Genomic DNA, 17,270 nt, shown 5'->3' with positions numbered 1-17,270 from the left:
TTCCAGTTTCAATAACCCGCTCCTACAGAGAAGGAGCAGCTGATCTTGTTAATAAATTATAGAGCAGGTTCTGAATAATATTTATAGCAATGACTATGCGTGTCTACCTATAATATGCTCATGGTAATTATGGGATGTCAAGGACAGATTTGTAATGAGAGAAGTGAAGAGGAGATGTAAAAAAAAACTAAATCTGTGGGTCAGTCTGATTATATCCAGGATGGTGAATACTTGTGGCTCTTTGTTGTGCATGGACTGTAAAGAATCCTTCACCTGGATTTAATGTATCCACTTGTAAGACTGAGGAAAGGTAAACAATACAATGCTTTCAAATGATAAAATGAATGACTACATGATAGCTGTATTTAATATTTTTCCTATATTATGATAGCTGTGATTTCAATTGTTTTTTTTTTAAACTTATTTATTTTAACCCCTTTCACACACTTTTTTAAGCTTCGTTAAGCTTAGAAAAGGAGGCAAAAGCACCCACAAATGTAATTTTGAATAATTTACAGTATATACAATGTTTCATATTTACCAAACTAAAAAAAACATGATTTTTTTATTTATTTTTTAAGTTATGGATATATTTTTTACTATCAAGTTATGGTATTGTAAAAATGACTTACGTTTAGTGTTATCTTTATACTATTTTATTTATATGTTTATTTTGTTTACTTTCAGAAATGGGGGCCCATGGGATTCTCCTGCTATGTACGCTGATCGCAGCTTTTTTGGGTGAGAATTAAATATTTAAATATTAAATATTTTGGGTAAGAATTAAAAACAATTAAAAAAATATATATATTAGTTTAAGCCCTTGTACACATGGTCGGACATTCCGACAACAAAATCCGTCGGATTTTGTCCGATGGATTTTGTCCGAAACTGGTGTTGCATACACACGGTTGGACAAAGTTAGGGCAGCACAGTGGTGTAGTGGTTAGCACTCTCACCTAGCAGTAAGAAGGGATGCTGGTTCAAATCCCAACCACGACACTACCTGCCTGGAGTTTGCATGTTCTCGCTGTGCCTGCATGAGTTTCCTCCCGTTTCCTCCCACAATCCAAAGACATGCAGGTAGGTTAATTAGCTTCTGTCCAAAATTGGCCCCTAGTATATGAATGGGGACCTTGGATTGTGGGCTCATTGAGGGTAGGGACCAATGTGAGTGTACAATGTACAGGGATAGGGAAAATTGTAGACACTCACCCAGGTTGGACTGGTGTCTTTATTCAACCTTACTAACTATGAAAGTTATCGGAATATCTGATCGTTCGTAACGTGATGACGTTATTTTGTTACGATGGGACTACGTTCAGGCTAGTAGCCAATAGCTTTGGTCTAGGAATTTGATCTGAGCATGCGTGGCACTTTGTCCGATCAGAATTTTCTACACACGATCGCACAAAGTCCGATTGGACCATGTTGTCGGAAAGTTTTATAGCCCAGCTCTGAGCCCTTGTACACACGGTCGGATATTCCGATGGACAATGTCCGATAGTTGATAATCCGACCGTGTGTGGGCTCCATTGGACTGTTTACATCGGAGTATCCGACGGACCAAGTTTTTCCAGCTGGGCTATAAAATTTTCCCACAACATGTTCCGATCAGACTTGGTCCTATTGTGTGTAGAGAATTTCCGATCGGACAAAGTGCCACGCATGCTCAGATCAAATTCCTAGGCCAAAGCTATTGGCTACTAGCCTGAAGGTAGTCCCATCGTAACGAAATTATGTCATCACGTTCTCAACGATCGGATTTTCCAACAACTTTGTCCGACCGTGTGTATGCAACAGTTTCGGACAAAATCCGTCGGACAAAATCCAACGGATTTGGTTGTCAGAATGTCCGACCGTGTGTACGGGGGCCAAAACAGTCCGATGGAGCCCACACACAGTCAGATTATCCGACAACACGGTCCGATCGGGCATTTTCTGTCGGAATGTCTGACCGTGTGTACAAGGGCTTAAAGCATGTTAGGATTGTGGGGAAATTAAGTTTTTATTTGGTACTCTGTTTAAAAAAAAAAAACTATACTTTTTTATGATTAGCTGATAAATAGACAAAATTTTTGAAGAATAGCCCATTAGGTTATTTTAAATTTAAGGTCCATCTCTGGGCAAATCCTAACCTACTGCCACCGCTCGCTCCTGCTCCCTCTCACCTGTTCAATGGGGTTAAAGAAAAAACTAAAAAACTTTAGCCCTTGGTTCACATCTATGCGGGTCACACATGCGTGCAAAAGCATGTGGTTTACCAACAAGCAGAGAAAGACTCTGCTCTGCTCTGCGGGGAGGTGCCATTGGTTCTTAATGTGTCAGAAACCATGAAATCAGACCAAGACAGAAGTACAGTTAAATTGAAACTTGTTTAATAATATAAGTAAAAAGAACAAACATAGTCAAAACATAGCCAAAGTTCAGTAACCGGAACAGATAGTCTGTCAAGCCAGATGTCAGGGATCAAAGTAGTGGAACAGCAAGCAGGATCTGGAGCCAGAAGGGATGTCAGCAAAGCCAGTCTTTAAACAGGAACGCAGGAGATAGTTTCTTGTGATGTTGACAAAGGCGAAGGCAGAGCTCCTTTTGGACTGGACGGCTTAGGTAAGACACGACTGACGAGCAGGATCATGAACAGCTAAGTAACTGTGGAGAGAGATGGGAGCTGGCAATTAGCAGTCAGCTCAGAGAAGGAAGGGATGAGCCCAACCCTGACATGATGGCACCCCCATATATCGGTATACATGCATGCGTTTGCAAGCACGCCAAACAGCATGGTGCCACAGGGTGCCAAGGGTCAGGGACTTCTTTACCCATGTTTCTTGTTAATAGGGTAGCTTACTGAAATAAATGGGCTGCCCTACATGAGACACTCAGGAATGTGCATAATGTGCACTAAAATTTAAGATATTTTATACATTAACCCAGCTCCACTGTCTGTGTTTCAGTTGCACAGTTTCCAGAAGACATGTGTAATTCATTTTGTTACGATTATGTTTTTTTAACGAGTTTTGCCAAATTTGTTAATTTGGAAATATCCGAATTAACAAATTTGTCGTGGCATGTAATTTTTTTTGGGGGGGGAAGCGGATACTCTCGTTTTATAGGGTCCCAGCTCCCACTTCCTCCCGGCGCAGCGCGGCACCGGAAGGGAGATTACCTCTCCCCCTCCCTCTCGCCAATCATCATGGAGACATCGCAGGTCCAAGATTATTGTTTGGCCAGTCACGGCACATGGCGCGGCTCGCGCATTCACAGTGAGTGCCCGGCTGTGAAGCCACAGCTGGGTGCCTGCAGTTACAATGCCGAGCTCGCAGAGAGGAGGTGGACATGTGCGGGGGCTTTGTTCCCCTGCATCGCTGGACCCTGGGACAGGTAAGTGTCTGATTATTAAAAGTTTTTTAAGCAGAACTCCGCTTTAACTATCACCAACTATTAAATTATAGGTATTGGAATTTCCTTTCAAATTTGGCTGTTTATCCAAAGTTATGAATTAACCCGAAATGAATGCCGTAACTAAACAAATGGAACTTAATAAATTAATATTAGTAAATAACAATAATAATAATAATAATAAAACTTTTTTTTTATTATTATTATTATTGTTATTTATTATTATAAATTTTTTACGTGCCATTCGTTTAGATACAGCAATCGTTATTTTGGATAATTAGGATAAATTTGTATTCATTATGCCGCGTACACACGGGCGGACTGTATGGCGTACTTAGTCCGTCGAAACACATTTCAGCGGACAGGGGCTTCATCTGACTTTTTCAGCGTGCAGTCTGGCGTACTAAGTATTTCGGAATTTCCGTAATTCTGTCCGTCATACTTTGGTTTCAGCGGACAATACGGTCGTCGGTGTGCTAGTTGGACGGACTAAGAATGGCGCATGCCCAGAAAGGATTTACACGGCGGAAGGGTGCTTTGCTGTGTATTGGACTTCCTATTTCTAGTCCCGTCGTACGTGCTGTACACGTCATCACGCAAGCTTTCGAGGGACTGTTTGTGTATCCGTGTGTGGTCAAGTCCGTTCAGTGGAAAGTATGACGGACTGTCCGTCGGATTGTATGACGGACTAAGTACGCCATACAGTCCGCTCGTGTGTACGCGGCATTACGTTCACTAACAGCCAAATTTGAAAGGAAATTCCAATACCTATCATTTAATAGTTCGTTATTATTAGTTAGTTATTCTTTCGAATTTTCAGATTTTCTTTCTTCTTTTTGAATTGACAAATTTACGAATTTACGCATTTTCAAATTTTTTGAATTTACCAACTTTAGAATTTACAAATTTACGAATTGCGATCATAACGAATGACCCCAAACACGGAAAAAAGAAGAAATAAAATGAAACTAATGCCCCATACGCACAATCGGAAATTCTGCCAGCAAAAGTCTGATGTGAGCTTTTGGTCAGAAATTCCGACCGTGTGTATGCTCCATCAGACTTTTTCTGGCGGAATTCCCTCCAGCAAAAGATTGAGAGCAGGTTTTCTATTTTTTGGTCGGAAAAAGTTCCGATCGGAAATTCCGATCGTCCGTACAAATTTCCGACGCGCAAAATTCCTACGCATGCTTAGAAACAATTTGACGCATGCTCTGAAGCATTGAACCTAATTTTCTCGGCTCGTCGTAGTGTTGTACATCACCGTGTGCTTGATGGTCAAAAGTTCAGTGAACTTTTGTGTCACCATGTGTATGCAAGCCAAGCTTGAGAGGAATTCCGTCTGAAAAACCATCCAAGATTTTTCCGACGGAAAATCCACTTGTGTGTACGGGGCATTAAACAAATACATTTTTCGGCAGTGCACGTGTCTAGTTTCCAGTAACAACAACCATTTCTGGATCCAGAGCTGCAGTAGACCAGTAGCTTCATCATGCTGCTGCCATCTACTGTATGCTGAGAGAACGGCACCAAGCCACAACCAATAGAAAATGTCCCTATCAACCAGGCAGTGATAGGAACACCTGCAAAAGGAACCTCCTCCTTTGCAGGAAAAACTAGATAGCCCAGGAACCGATGCATTACATGACTACAGATTAATGTGAGTAATTGGGAAATTTACAATAAAAAGGGAGGGGGAAAGGGTATGAGCAGTCCCAGGATTATTCATTAACCACTTAAGCCCCGGACCAATTTGCAGCCAAAGGACCAAGCCCCTTTTTGCAATTCGGCACTGCATCGCTTTAACTGACAATTGCGCAGTCATGCGACGTGGCTCCTAAACAAAATTGGTGTCATTTTTTTCCCCACAAATAGAGCTTTCTTTTGGTTGTATTTTATCACCTCTGCGGTTTTCATTTTTTGCTCTATAAACAAAAATAGAGCGACAATTTTGAAAAAAATTCAATATTTTTTACTTTTTGCTATAATAAATATCCCCAAAAAATATATAAAAAAAACATTTTTTTTCTCAGCTTAGGCCGATACGTATTCTTCTACATATTTTTGGTAAAAAAAAACGCAATTAGCGATTATTGATTGGTTTGCGCAAAAGTTACAAAATAGGTGATAATTTAATAGCATTTTTATTAATATTTTTTTTTTTACTAGTAATGGCGGTAATCAGTGATTTTTATTGTGACTGCGACATTATGGCGGACACATCGGAAGTTTTTGACACATTTTTGGGACCATTGTCATTTATACAGCAATCAATGCTATTTAAATGCACTGATTCCTGTGTAAATGACACTGGCAGTGAAGGAGTTAACCACTAGGGGGTGAGGAGGGGTTATGTGTGACGTTATGTGTTTTTTTTATTGTAGAGAGGCGTGGCCTGGCATGTGACGTCACTGATCGTCTTTCCCTATAACAGCGAACAGACGGTCGGTGACAGCCACAATAGGAAGCACGGGGAGAGGATTGTTTACACAGACCTCTCCTCGTCCTTCAGCTCTGTGTCCTGATCACAGGATACCAGTGGCGAATGGGTCCGCAGGTCCCGCGGCCACGGTCACGAAGCTCAGGAACGGGTCGCAAGCGCGCCGCTGGCGGCGAGCTCGCGACCCACCGCTGGGCACTTAAAGAGCCACGTGCAGGTACGTGATTGTGCCCAGCCGTGCCGTTCTGCCGACGGCCGGGTGGGAGCCGTCTACTTCTGATAGGACATTCAGGAACGTCCTTCAGAAGGAGCGGGATCGTGCGCGCGCGTGCGCGCGCAGCGGCGCGATCACGATGTGCTCGTGTCACCCAGACACGGCGCATCTCGGATCGGCAGAAGGGCTCTGTGATTGGCCCTCCTGATCACATGACGGCCGTGTTCAATCACAGCCATCATGTGATGTAAACAAACAGCCGGTTGCTAGGCAATCGGCCCTCCTCACACGGAAGTCATCACTGAGGAGAGGAGAGCAGATCGCTGCAGCCGGCTGATGATCAGTGAGTATGAGCTGTTTTTTACAGCTTTTTACTCACTGATCACCAGTCTAGTGTAAACACACAACACACCACCCAGTATAAACACAGTTCCCACATATGTCCCCAAAACATACATGTCCCCAAATAATAAAAACACATGTCCCTAATAATAAAAACATGTCCCCCACATATGTCCCACTAAAATCACATGTCCCAATGATTATCTGTACACATATGTCCGTCATCACCTGCACACATCTGTACATGATCATTTGCGTACATATGTCCGTGATCACACAAACCAATTATTATACACTTAATGGAATTTTTTTTTTACCAAAGACATGTAGCAGAATACATTTTGGCTTAATTTTATGACAAGATTTGATTTTATTGGATTTCTTTTAAAATAGAAAAAAGAAAATATTGTTTTTTTTTTCCAAATTTCCGCTTTTTTTGCGCTTATATGGCAAAAAATAAAAAACAGAGTCTTGAATAAATACCACCAAAAGAAAGCTCTATTTGTGCGAACAAAATGATAAAAATTTCATTTGGGTACAGTGTAGCACGACCGCGCAATTGTCACTGAAAGTGCGAGAGCGATGAAAGCTGAAAATTGGGCTGGGAAGGAAGGGGGCGAAAGTGCCCAGGATTGAAGTGGTTAAGCAGTTAACTGTTTTCCATACATGTTAATGTCAATACAATGTTACAATGTTTTAAATCAACGGATTTCTTCTTTATGTTTTCTTCTTTCAGATATGGCATGGACAGGTCCTGCAGGGACTGAGTTCATCACCACCTACTTGCAGAATGGGGCGAATGGTTTATCTGGTCAGAAATGTATTCTTCGGGTGGCCGGCCTTCATGATAACACCACAGTCACCGTCTCTCTGACGGGGGAATCCTTCAAGACAACCTTTGAAATACAAAATAAAAACGCCTTGACTCTGACTCTTCCAACATCAGCAGAGGTTAGAGGAAGTGGGGTTTTTACGAAAACAGTCCACATCAAAGCTACCTCTCCCATCATTGTCGTTTTGCTTCATGAAAAATTCCGCACGGCTGAGACAACGGTTTTGCTCCCGCTGTCCAGTTTAGGGACTCTTTATTACCTTTACACCCCCAAAACTGGATCCTCTGGTTCCTCTAAGGTTTTCTCCGTGTTGGCGACTGAAGAAACCACTGTTGAGATCCACAACAAAGGATTTGTTCAGTTGAATGGGAAAGGATATAGACCGAATAGCGTTATTACCATAACCTTAGCTGCTATGGAAGGCGTTCAGATTCTCAGCCCAGAAGATCTTTCAGGTTCTAAAGTGGTTACTAACAAACCAGTGGCTGTGTTGAGTGGAAACACTTGTGCCCAAAAAAACACCAAGTGTAATCATGCCTTTGAGCAACTCTTGCCTGTGCCCAACTGGGGAATTCGCTACCTGGTGGCACCAGTCTCGATATTATCACAACAGAAATCAGACACCGTCGCGGTTATTTCCGCCGGTCCCACTGAAGTGACCTACACCTCTGGTGATAAACAAGAGAAGCAAAATATGGTGGAGGGTCAGGTCTTAGAGCTTGACATATCAAGCGCGCCATTAAAAATTGAAGCGGATAGCGGAGTGCAAGTCATTTTCCTCAGCTCAGGTGGAAAAGGCAGAAGGTATGAGTATTCCCCTTTCATGATGAATATCTTAGACGTCGATAGCTACTGCTCAGCCTATGTCGTATTTGGACAACGAAGCATTGACAACTATTTTACCATAATAGCCGAGAACGCTGCAATGGAAGGCATCATTTTAGATGGGAAAAGCTTTACAGATCCCGAGTGGAAGTCAATTCCGGGAACGGAATTCAGGTGGCTTGAGTACAATTATGGAAGTTCTGCAACCTCTCACAGAATCGAACATGAGAATAAAAAATTTGGCATGCAGAGTTTCGGAATCAGTTCGGTCTACAGCTACGGCAGTGTAGGAGCCTGTGTCAAAGGTATTCTTTTGAAAGCTTAAATTTTTTTTTTTTTATTTAAATGTTTTGGAATTAATTCCTTTGGACCTATGGGTGAAACAAATCTAAAAGCCTAAGCACAATTTTTGAACTTTGACTTGTGTTAGTAAAACCGTACATATCATCACATCTATTTTGTGCATTCAGGTGGTTTAATTCCTGGTAAATACTAATGTATATCTCAGGTTTTTTTTTTTTTTTCAAAAGAAAACTGTCCCAAAATAGTAAAAAAAAAAATATTTTTTTTAAATTTAGCTGTACTTGCTACTACCATAGCCTTTCACCAAAGAAAAACCCAAATTATTCTTCTGATGATCACAGTGGTATATGTATATGTTACTTGTTGTATGTGCCCATAGTACAGCTGAAAAACAATAGTGCGCATTTCACTTTTTTTTATCCTACCAAAAACACTGACACTAATACAAAAAAAATTAAAATCTTGTTAAAAAAAATAACTAATACAAAAAAAATCCTCAAAAAAAAATCTCCAAGTGTTATTTTGGTTATTTAACCACTTCAGCCCCGGACCACTTTGCTGGCCAAAGACCAGACCACTTTTTTGCGATTCGGCACTGCGTCGCTTTAACTGACAATTGCGCGGTCGTGCGACGAGGCTCTCAAACAAAATTTCTTTTTTTCCCCACAAATTGAGCTTTCTTTTTGGTGGTATTTGATCACCCCTGCGGTTTTTATTTTTTGCGCTATAAACAAAAATAGAGCGACAATTTTGAAAAAAAAAACGCATTATTTTTTACTTTTTGTTATAATAAATATCCCCCAAAAATATATAAAAAAACATTTTTTCCCTCAGTTTAGGCCGATACGTATTCTTCTACGTATTTTTGGTAAAAAAAAATCGCAATAAGCGATTGTTGATTGGTTTGCGCAAAAGTTATAGCGTTTACAAAATAGGGGATAGTTTTATGGCATTTTTATTAATTTTTTTTTTTTTTACTAGTAATGGCGGCGATCAGCAATTTTTATTGTGACTGCGACATTTTGGCGGACACATCTGACAATTTTGACACATTTTTGGGACCATTGTCATTTATACAGCAATCACTGCTATACAAATGCAGTGATTCCTGTGTAAATTACACTGTTAAGGGGTTAACCAGTGGGTGGCAGTGTAGGGATTAAGTGTTCCTGGGGGTGTGTTACTAACTTTTGAGGGCTGGGCTTTCATTTAGTGAACACTGATCTCTGCTCTAATCACATGGAGCAGAGATCAGAGTCACTTGTTGCTAGGTAGAACGGGGAGATGCTGTTTACAATGGCATCTCTCCATTCAGCCGCCCCGTGAGACGATTGCGGGTATGCCCACAGTGATCAAGTCCACGGGACCAGCTACCGGACTCACGGGGGTCCCGACCAGTATGCGCGGACGCGATGGCAGGGCAGCATTAAAGATTGGACGTACCTGTACGCCAATATGCCTGCTCGTGCCATTCTGCCGACGTACATCGGCGTGCGCTGGTCGGGAACTGGTTAAAGTAAACCATGTTTTACTAAAGGGGTTCCATAGCCCCACATGCCTAAAGAGGACCACATAATAATATGTTTGCATACTTTAATCTCAGGCAATTTTAATGATTTATGTAAATTTGTGTTTGCTTAAGATCCAGGTCCTCCACCTCCCACTTGCAGAAATACGGCTTGCCCTTCACGTCAAGTGTGCATCATGGAGAACGGGAAACCCAAATGCGTCAAACCACAAGTGGACTTGTGCTGGGCGTCTGGAGATCCTCACTTCCGAACCTTTGATTTAGTGTATTACGACTTCATGGGGACATGTACATACACGTTTGCCAAAGTCTGTGGGGACGTTGACAAAGATCTGCCGAAGTTCTCAGTTCAATTCAAGAGTGATAATCGTGGAAATGTTAGAGTTTCTTATGTAGGTCAAGTCACATTACAAACAGGTGGTCATACCATTGTGGTCAAGAAAGGAGAGCATGGCTATGTGAGGGTAAGTAGTACTCAGGACTGGATTTATACTTTTTGCTCTCCTGGGCCAGCTACCTAATGCCATCCTTCCTTGCTGTTACTCCCCCCTCAGCCTCACAGGACAATGTTCTATGCAAATGTGAATAAATCATAATAGACAAAGCGGATTATCAATTGTATTAAAAACAGAATTGCACAAATAGCAGGGCAAATAAACACATAAACATTAACTTCTCAAAATATTATTAATAAATAGTAAATTTGGCATCAGAAACTAGTGTTGGGCCGGTGCATACTGGGTTGGTGACGTCACATGGAGGATTGCCACCAGGTGATGCCGCCAGGTGGCCCCACCCCTTACCTATTTAAGAACTGTCAAGCGACAAACCAGGCAGTTGGCAGTCAGCAGGTGGAGCTTTTATTTTTCAGGTCCCACAGTGATGACGGGCATCGTGATTGACGATGGATCTACATCGGAAAAGACAATGTTTTTTTTAATAAAAAAATGTGTGTTTTTTTTATTTCTTTTTGACACTTTTTTGTGAATGAGTAGGGTTAAAATGTACCCCATACTCATTCACATCAGGGCGGGATGGGATCTTGGGGTCCTCTTGTCAAAGGGGGCTTCCAGATTTCGATAAGCCCCTGGCTCACAGACCCCCTCAACCACAGCCCAGGGTTGTGGGGAACAGGCCCTTGTCCCCATCTGCATGATGACAAGGTGCTTTGGGATGGGTAGGCAGAGCACTCCCCCATGTTGAGGGCATGTGGCCTGGTATGGTTCTGGAGGGGGGGGGGGGGGCGCTCGCTCATCCCCCCTTTCCTGGCCTGCCAGGCTGCATGCTCAGACAAGGGTCTGCTATGGACTGGGGAAGATCCCCGCACCATTTGCCTTTTTCGATTTTTCTTTTCATTCTGCTGTTAGCAGAGAAGCCCGTTGACAGCTGATGACTCATCCGTTGTTAAAGATGCAGCGGCCGGCTTCCCGGTGCCCTATCATATACTGTCCCCCATCATACAGTGTCCGCAGTGTACTGCGCATGTGCAGTACACAGCACACACAGATTGCGAAAATATCCAACTATGAACGGCGCCTGCACCCTGAGTCCAGGTTCTATCCCCACCATCCAAGTGGACATAGAGTTTGAATATAAAAGAGCCGAGCGCAGTGAGGCTGAGCCCGAAGCGTAGCGAGCGAAGCGAGCCTGCGAGGGGCCCTTTAATTTTCCCAACCCTATGTCCGCTTGGAGGGTGGGGCTACCACCTCCACTCACGGCGCAGGCGCCGTTCATCTTCAGAGATTTTCCGAAGCTTCGTCTGCTCCGTACTGACACTATCTGTCAGAACACCGGCCCACTCCTTACCAACCAACTGTTCACTGAGCTCTGATTGGGCAAAGCCTTGTCCAATCAGGGCTTAGAATGCACTGTGCAGTGTGTAGTGCATTGTGGGGTGCTTGATGGGCGAACATCCTGCTGAGCACCCCGCAAGTTTGGGTGTTCACCGATCAGGCAATGTTCGGGCTGAACTTATGCTCGGTCTGAACCGTTTGCCCAACACTATTAGAAACACAATTGATTCCATTATGACGCAACCATTAAAATGTCGGCAGAAACAAAATCGGTATTGCAATGACATAATCAGCATTGGGTCTAAAGAGCCGCAATCAGCGGTAACTGTCACTGCGTGTCCTTCTTTCACTGTCCATTCCACTGTCTACACAGGACATGTGTCCAACCCCTCTACCCTAGCATTCTGTGGGAAGGTAGTGGGAGTAACTGGAAACATGGTGGGCCTGCTACAGGCATGGGAGCTGAAAATGTACCTAAGCTTGTGCTAGAGGAACAAATATTGCCCGACGGGCTTTTTAAGCCTATAAGTAGCAATGGAAAACATCAATTTGAAATGGCCCTGGCAGTTACTGTGTGTTCTGTCCCTGGTGACCATGGCACCCTTAGGCATGACCTATGAGGCCTAGTGAAAAACCTGGCCCTACTTGTCCTCTTGATCACCATTTCACTCTATGCAAAGGATAATTACCCTACGCCTTTCTCTAGCCTTCTAGGGGGTGGTAGTGGGAGCAGCTGAAAACAAGGTTCTGGATAGGCTAGTTGAGGGTACCGTAGCTTAAACTTACATAGGCGTGTGCTGGAGGAACAGGAGGATGGAGAATTGACTGACAGGCTTTCAGTGCCTATAAGTAGAAATGGCTAGCATCAATTTAAAATGGTTGTGGCTGCTACTCTATGTGGTGCTCTTGGTGACCATGGCACCCCAGGGCATGTCTTATGGAGCTAAGTGAGAAATCTGGACCTGCACCTAATCTAACACACAATATACTCTGTGTCTACCACAAAAGAAAAAAATGAATGAATTTGCCCTTTTAATATGGTGAATCAAAATAAATTTTTACTGACGCTAATAAAAGCTGATGTCAATGTTGTTTAACGCTTGACTCTTGATGCCATTTTTCTTTTCTTGGTCATTTTTTTACAGGTGGACAACTGCCTAAGACAGCTCCCTATATCACTGTTGAATGGAACTCTAACAATATTCCAGAGTGGGTATGCTGCCATTATACAGCTCGGGAATGATATGATGATGTCTTATGATTGGAACCATTACTTGTGGATGGAGCTCACAAGGCGCTATGCTGGAAAGATGTGTGGCATGTGTGGAAATTATAACCAAAATTCAGCAGATGACTTCCTTACTCCTTCTGGGACCCAAGCTGCCAACCCCATTGCCTTGGGCACTAGCTGGGCGGTAAGATATAGTCTACTATCAAACACCTTGTTTAGGGGCTTCCTCCTTTGTCTAATTGTGTAACTGTTGATGGTTGTCTGTCTTGTGTTGGCAGGTAGAAGATGGAACATTGTGCTGGCATGATTGCCGCGGCCCATGCCTCAGCTGCCCACCCACCATTGCCCAACAGTACACAACCGATGGCTTCTGTGGGCTTATCAGCAAAGCCAATGGTCCATTCAGCAGTTGCCATTCAGTTCTAGACCCAAAGATGTACATGGAAAACTGTGTGTTCGATGTGTGCATCAACAATGGCTACAAGCAGATGTCATGTCAGGCGGTCAGTACCTACGCCGATGCCTGCCAACGGGCTGGAGTGAAGATTGGGCAGTGGAGAGATACAGCGGGATGCCGTAAGTAGTTGTTGTTGAAGGCATGCTCCAGTCAGTCATTTAGTACTATGCATTTAAAGAATATGCGCTGTATAGCCCAATATTTTTTTTAGAGTAAGGTAGGAATACAACTGCTATCAAGTAATTTTTTTTGCTGCCTCTGTCAGGCTGGGGAGACGCCCTTCATTTTCTGCCTTGGAGATGCAACAGGAAGTGAGAGCAAATCTCCTTTCAGGGAATTCCCATTTTACACAATGGTCACCAGAACAGCTGCCCCACTGGAAGACTTCTCCTCAACTCTTGCCTTCATGACAGCTCAAAAATGAAAGATTTCTTCTTATGCCGCGTACACACGGTCGGACGTTCTGACAACAAAACCGTGGATTTTTGTTTCGAAAGGTTGTTGCCTCCAACTTGTCTTGCATACACACAGTCCCACAAATGTTGGCCAACAATTACGAACGTGGTGACGTACAAGACATACGTCATATCTCCACTACGAGTGCTAGTTTTACAAGACTGAGCGCTTCTGGCTCGTACTTGATTCCGAGCATGCGTGGACTTTTGTCCGACGGACTTGTGAACGCACGATTCGGGAAAGTCCGACAACAAACATTTGCTGCCGGAAAATTTGAGAACCTGCTAGCCAACATTTGTTGGCGGAAAGTCTTACAACAAATGTCCGATGGAGTGTACACACGGTCGGACTTTCTGCCAACAAGCTCACACCCAACATTTGTTGTCGGCAAATCCGATCGCGGTGTACTGGGGCATTACTTTTTGTCCTGGCGACAACGGTCTCCAGAAGAAATAAAGGGGTTGATTAGACATGTGCATTTCGTTTCGTTCCGAATCGAAATTCGGACGAATTTTCATTATTCAGACATTCGGATGCATCCGAATTACCGAATTACAATGCTAACGAATTCAAACGAAATTCGAATCAAATTCGAAAAATGACATTTTGCGACCCGAATTTGGGGCCCCGTATCTCGGGGCCACTTATAGCTAGAAACCCCAAATTTGGTATGCAAACACAGTAGAACTAGCACTACAACATCTCCAATTTGGAGTTTCTAGCTCCAAGTGACCCCGAGTTATGGGGCCCCAAATTCGGGTCGCAAAATGTCATTCTCTGCTGCAAAAAAGTGCTTGACATTTTGCGACCCGACTTTGGGGCCCCAAATAGCACCAAGTGACCCCGAGAAACATGGCCCTAAAGTCGGGTCGCAGAATATTTTCGAATCCGGTTGAAATAGTTTCGAATGCGGTTGAAATAATTTTCGAATCATGTTGAAATCATTTCGAATTCGGTAGAAATATTTTCAACTTTGGTTGAAATATTTTCGAATGCGACCGATTTTTCGAATTCGGTAGAATACGAAACGAAATCCGAAAACGAATTTAATGAATTTAACGAATATAACTAAACTAATTTAATTAATTAACAAATTAAAACTAAATGAAACTAAATGAATTTTTTCCTTTTGCACATGTCTAGGGTTGATGCCCATAATGGGGATAGATCACACAATCAAAAGCTAACCCTTCCCCGCCACAAAAAGTTTTCTTTTATGCTCACACACGTTCAATTTGAGGAGATGTGCTTTCTGAAACTCACCTTTTTTTTTGAAAAAACGCTGAATCTCAGGTTGCAAAAAGACCAGGCCGCTGTTTGGGTTTTCAGTTTCGGTGATTGCCTTCTGTAGTGCTCAGAATCTTGTTACATTTAAAAAAAAGCTTTCTCTCGCCCCCAGAAAGTATGTCCCCCGAGCTCAAACCCCCCCCCCCCGTTGCAAAACGAGCTGCACAGTGGAGGTAAGTATGATATGTTTGTTATTTAAAAAAAAAAAAAAACCCTTACAGTGACTTTAAATTATAGGTATGGGAATTTCCTTTCAAATTTGGCTGTTAGTGAACGTAACAAATATGAATTTATCCAAATTTACGAATTATCCGAAATAACTAACGTTGCATCTAAACAAATGGAACGGATCTAAATAATAATAAATTATAATAATAAAAAAGTTTTTATTATTATTTATTATTATTTGTTAAGTTTCATTCGTTTAGATACGGCATTCGTTATTTCGGATAATTCGTAACTTTGGATAATTCGTAACTTCGAATAAATTTGTATTTGTTATGTTCCCTAACAGCCAAATTTGAAAAGAAATTCCAATACCTATAATTTAATAGTTAGGTAATATTTCCGATTTTTGAATCTTAGGATTTTCAAATTTTCAAATTTCGAATTGACGAATTTATCAATTTATCAATTCTTGAATTTACGAATTTACGATTTTTCGAATATTCGTAAAAATTTGTTAAATGGGTTTTTCGTTGAAAGGGATGTTTCTGAATTAACAAATTTGTCGAAATTCATTAAAAAAACAAATTCGGAAAACGATTTGTACATGTCTAGTACCCACTGATTGGCATTCGGAAGTGCAGGATCACACATATATATATATATATATATATATGCAATCCTGAGCACAGCTGGCGCTCTGTAACAGTAAAACTGCTATAGGGCGGACAGCAAGTGGTTAAATTTTTTTTTTCAGGCATGACAATTAGTCAAAACCCTGAAACAGTCCATATTTTCCATATTTCTTTAAAGCCGATGCCCTGTAGACAATCTAGGAGGGGTAGTTTCAATTTTTTTTGCATACTTTTGCACAATGGTTTATCAACCACAAAACAAAAAAACAGAAAAAGTTGACAATAGTACAATGGAGGGGGGGGGGGCAGCTTGTTATTGAAGGTAAGTACTGCAGCATTTTTTGTTTTTTTCTTTAATTGTGTCTTTTGATAGGTCATTCATTTTTATGTTGTCATTTTTGGATTTAGTTCTTTTCGAGGACCTTAGATTGTAATAGGACAACGAATGATGAAAACGTTTCCATTTTCTGAGTCCTCTCCGAAGCCAATATATTAAAGTCTTCTTTTTTCTGTTTTCAGCCTTACCTTGCCCCACAGACAGCACCTACAAATCCTGTGGCAGCGCTTGCCCAGCAACCTGCGATGATCCAGAAGGTGCGTCCGTTTGTGTCGAGTCATGCGTGGAGACCTGCGAGTGCAATGCTGGGTTTGTTTTAAGCCAGGGCAAGTGTGTTCCGAAGGCAAACTGTGGTTGCAAGTACAATGGTTTCACCTACTCCCCCAACGAAGAGTTCTGGAATGACACGGTGTGCCGGCAGAAGTGTGTGTGCAACCCTCGGACTCAGAAGGTGGAATGTAAAACCAGTCCTTGCCGAGCTGGAGAAGAGTGCGCCGTGAGGAACGGCATCCTTGACTGCTACCCAACATCCTATGGGTTGTGCGTAGGCTTCGGGGACCCGCACTACATAACATTTGATAATTCCAAGATGGACTTCCAGGGGACCTGTGTGTATTTGTTGGTGGGCCTCAGTGACCGAAGTCGAGGGCTTACCGACTTCCAAGTCCGCGTTCGGAATCAAAACCGAGGCAATGTCAGAGTCTCGTACACAAGTGCAGTTTATATCAGCGCCTATGGCACAGAGTTTGAAGCCAACAGACAGTATCCCAATAAAGTTATTGTGAGTATTGCAACATTATATTGTGTCTGAACCTTTACAACTGAACTCCCGACAGATATAAAACAATACTAAATGTATATAATTCAAAGCAAGTAGTCTAACTTTGTGAATTTTACCTTATTCGCTAAGCCCTGCCCTTGACAGACGAGTGACCTGTCCTTATTCTATCCACATGCAAAAATATGTGCCTTAAATAGACTCTGCCTGACCAAAGATGGCTGCCAAAGTCACATGGGATGCCAGT

General features: G+C 42.4%; 1 protein-coding gene across 1 annotated transcript in view; it reads left to right on the top strand.

Moving 5' to 3' along the window:
* The first annotated feature begins 689 nt into the window (after positions 1 to 689).
* The window catches only part of LOC143933472 (IgGFc-binding protein-like), a 100,400-nt gene continuing 83,819 nt past the window's right edge, over positions 690 to 17,270 (top strand). Inside the window, exons 1-6 of the mRNA XM_077456377.1 lie at positions 690 to 741; positions 7,132 to 8,358; positions 9,999 to 10,348; positions 12,823 to 13,092; positions 13,187 to 13,484; positions 16,428 to 17,026. Of these exons, the coding sequence (XP_077312503.1) occupies positions 690 to 741; positions 7,132 to 8,358; positions 9,999 to 10,348; positions 12,823 to 13,092; positions 13,187 to 13,484; positions 16,428 to 17,026 (2,796 nt within the window). The remainder of the gene's footprint in view (positions 742 to 7,131; positions 8,359 to 9,998; positions 10,349 to 12,822; positions 13,093 to 13,186; positions 13,485 to 16,427; positions 17,027 to 17,270) is intronic.

The sequence above is a fragment of the Lithobates pipiens genome, unplaced genomic scaffold, assembly GCF_037356315.1.
Source record: "Lithobates pipiens isolate NorthernLeopardFrog02 unplaced genomic scaffold, aLitPip1_a1.2 Scaffold_27, whole genome shotgun sequence".
Taxonomy (NCBI): Eukaryota; Metazoa; Chordata; class Amphibia; order Anura; family Ranidae; genus Lithobates; species Lithobates pipiens.
Note: the sequence above shows the minus strand (reverse complement) of the source record. Positions and strands in the feature narration are given on the sequence as shown.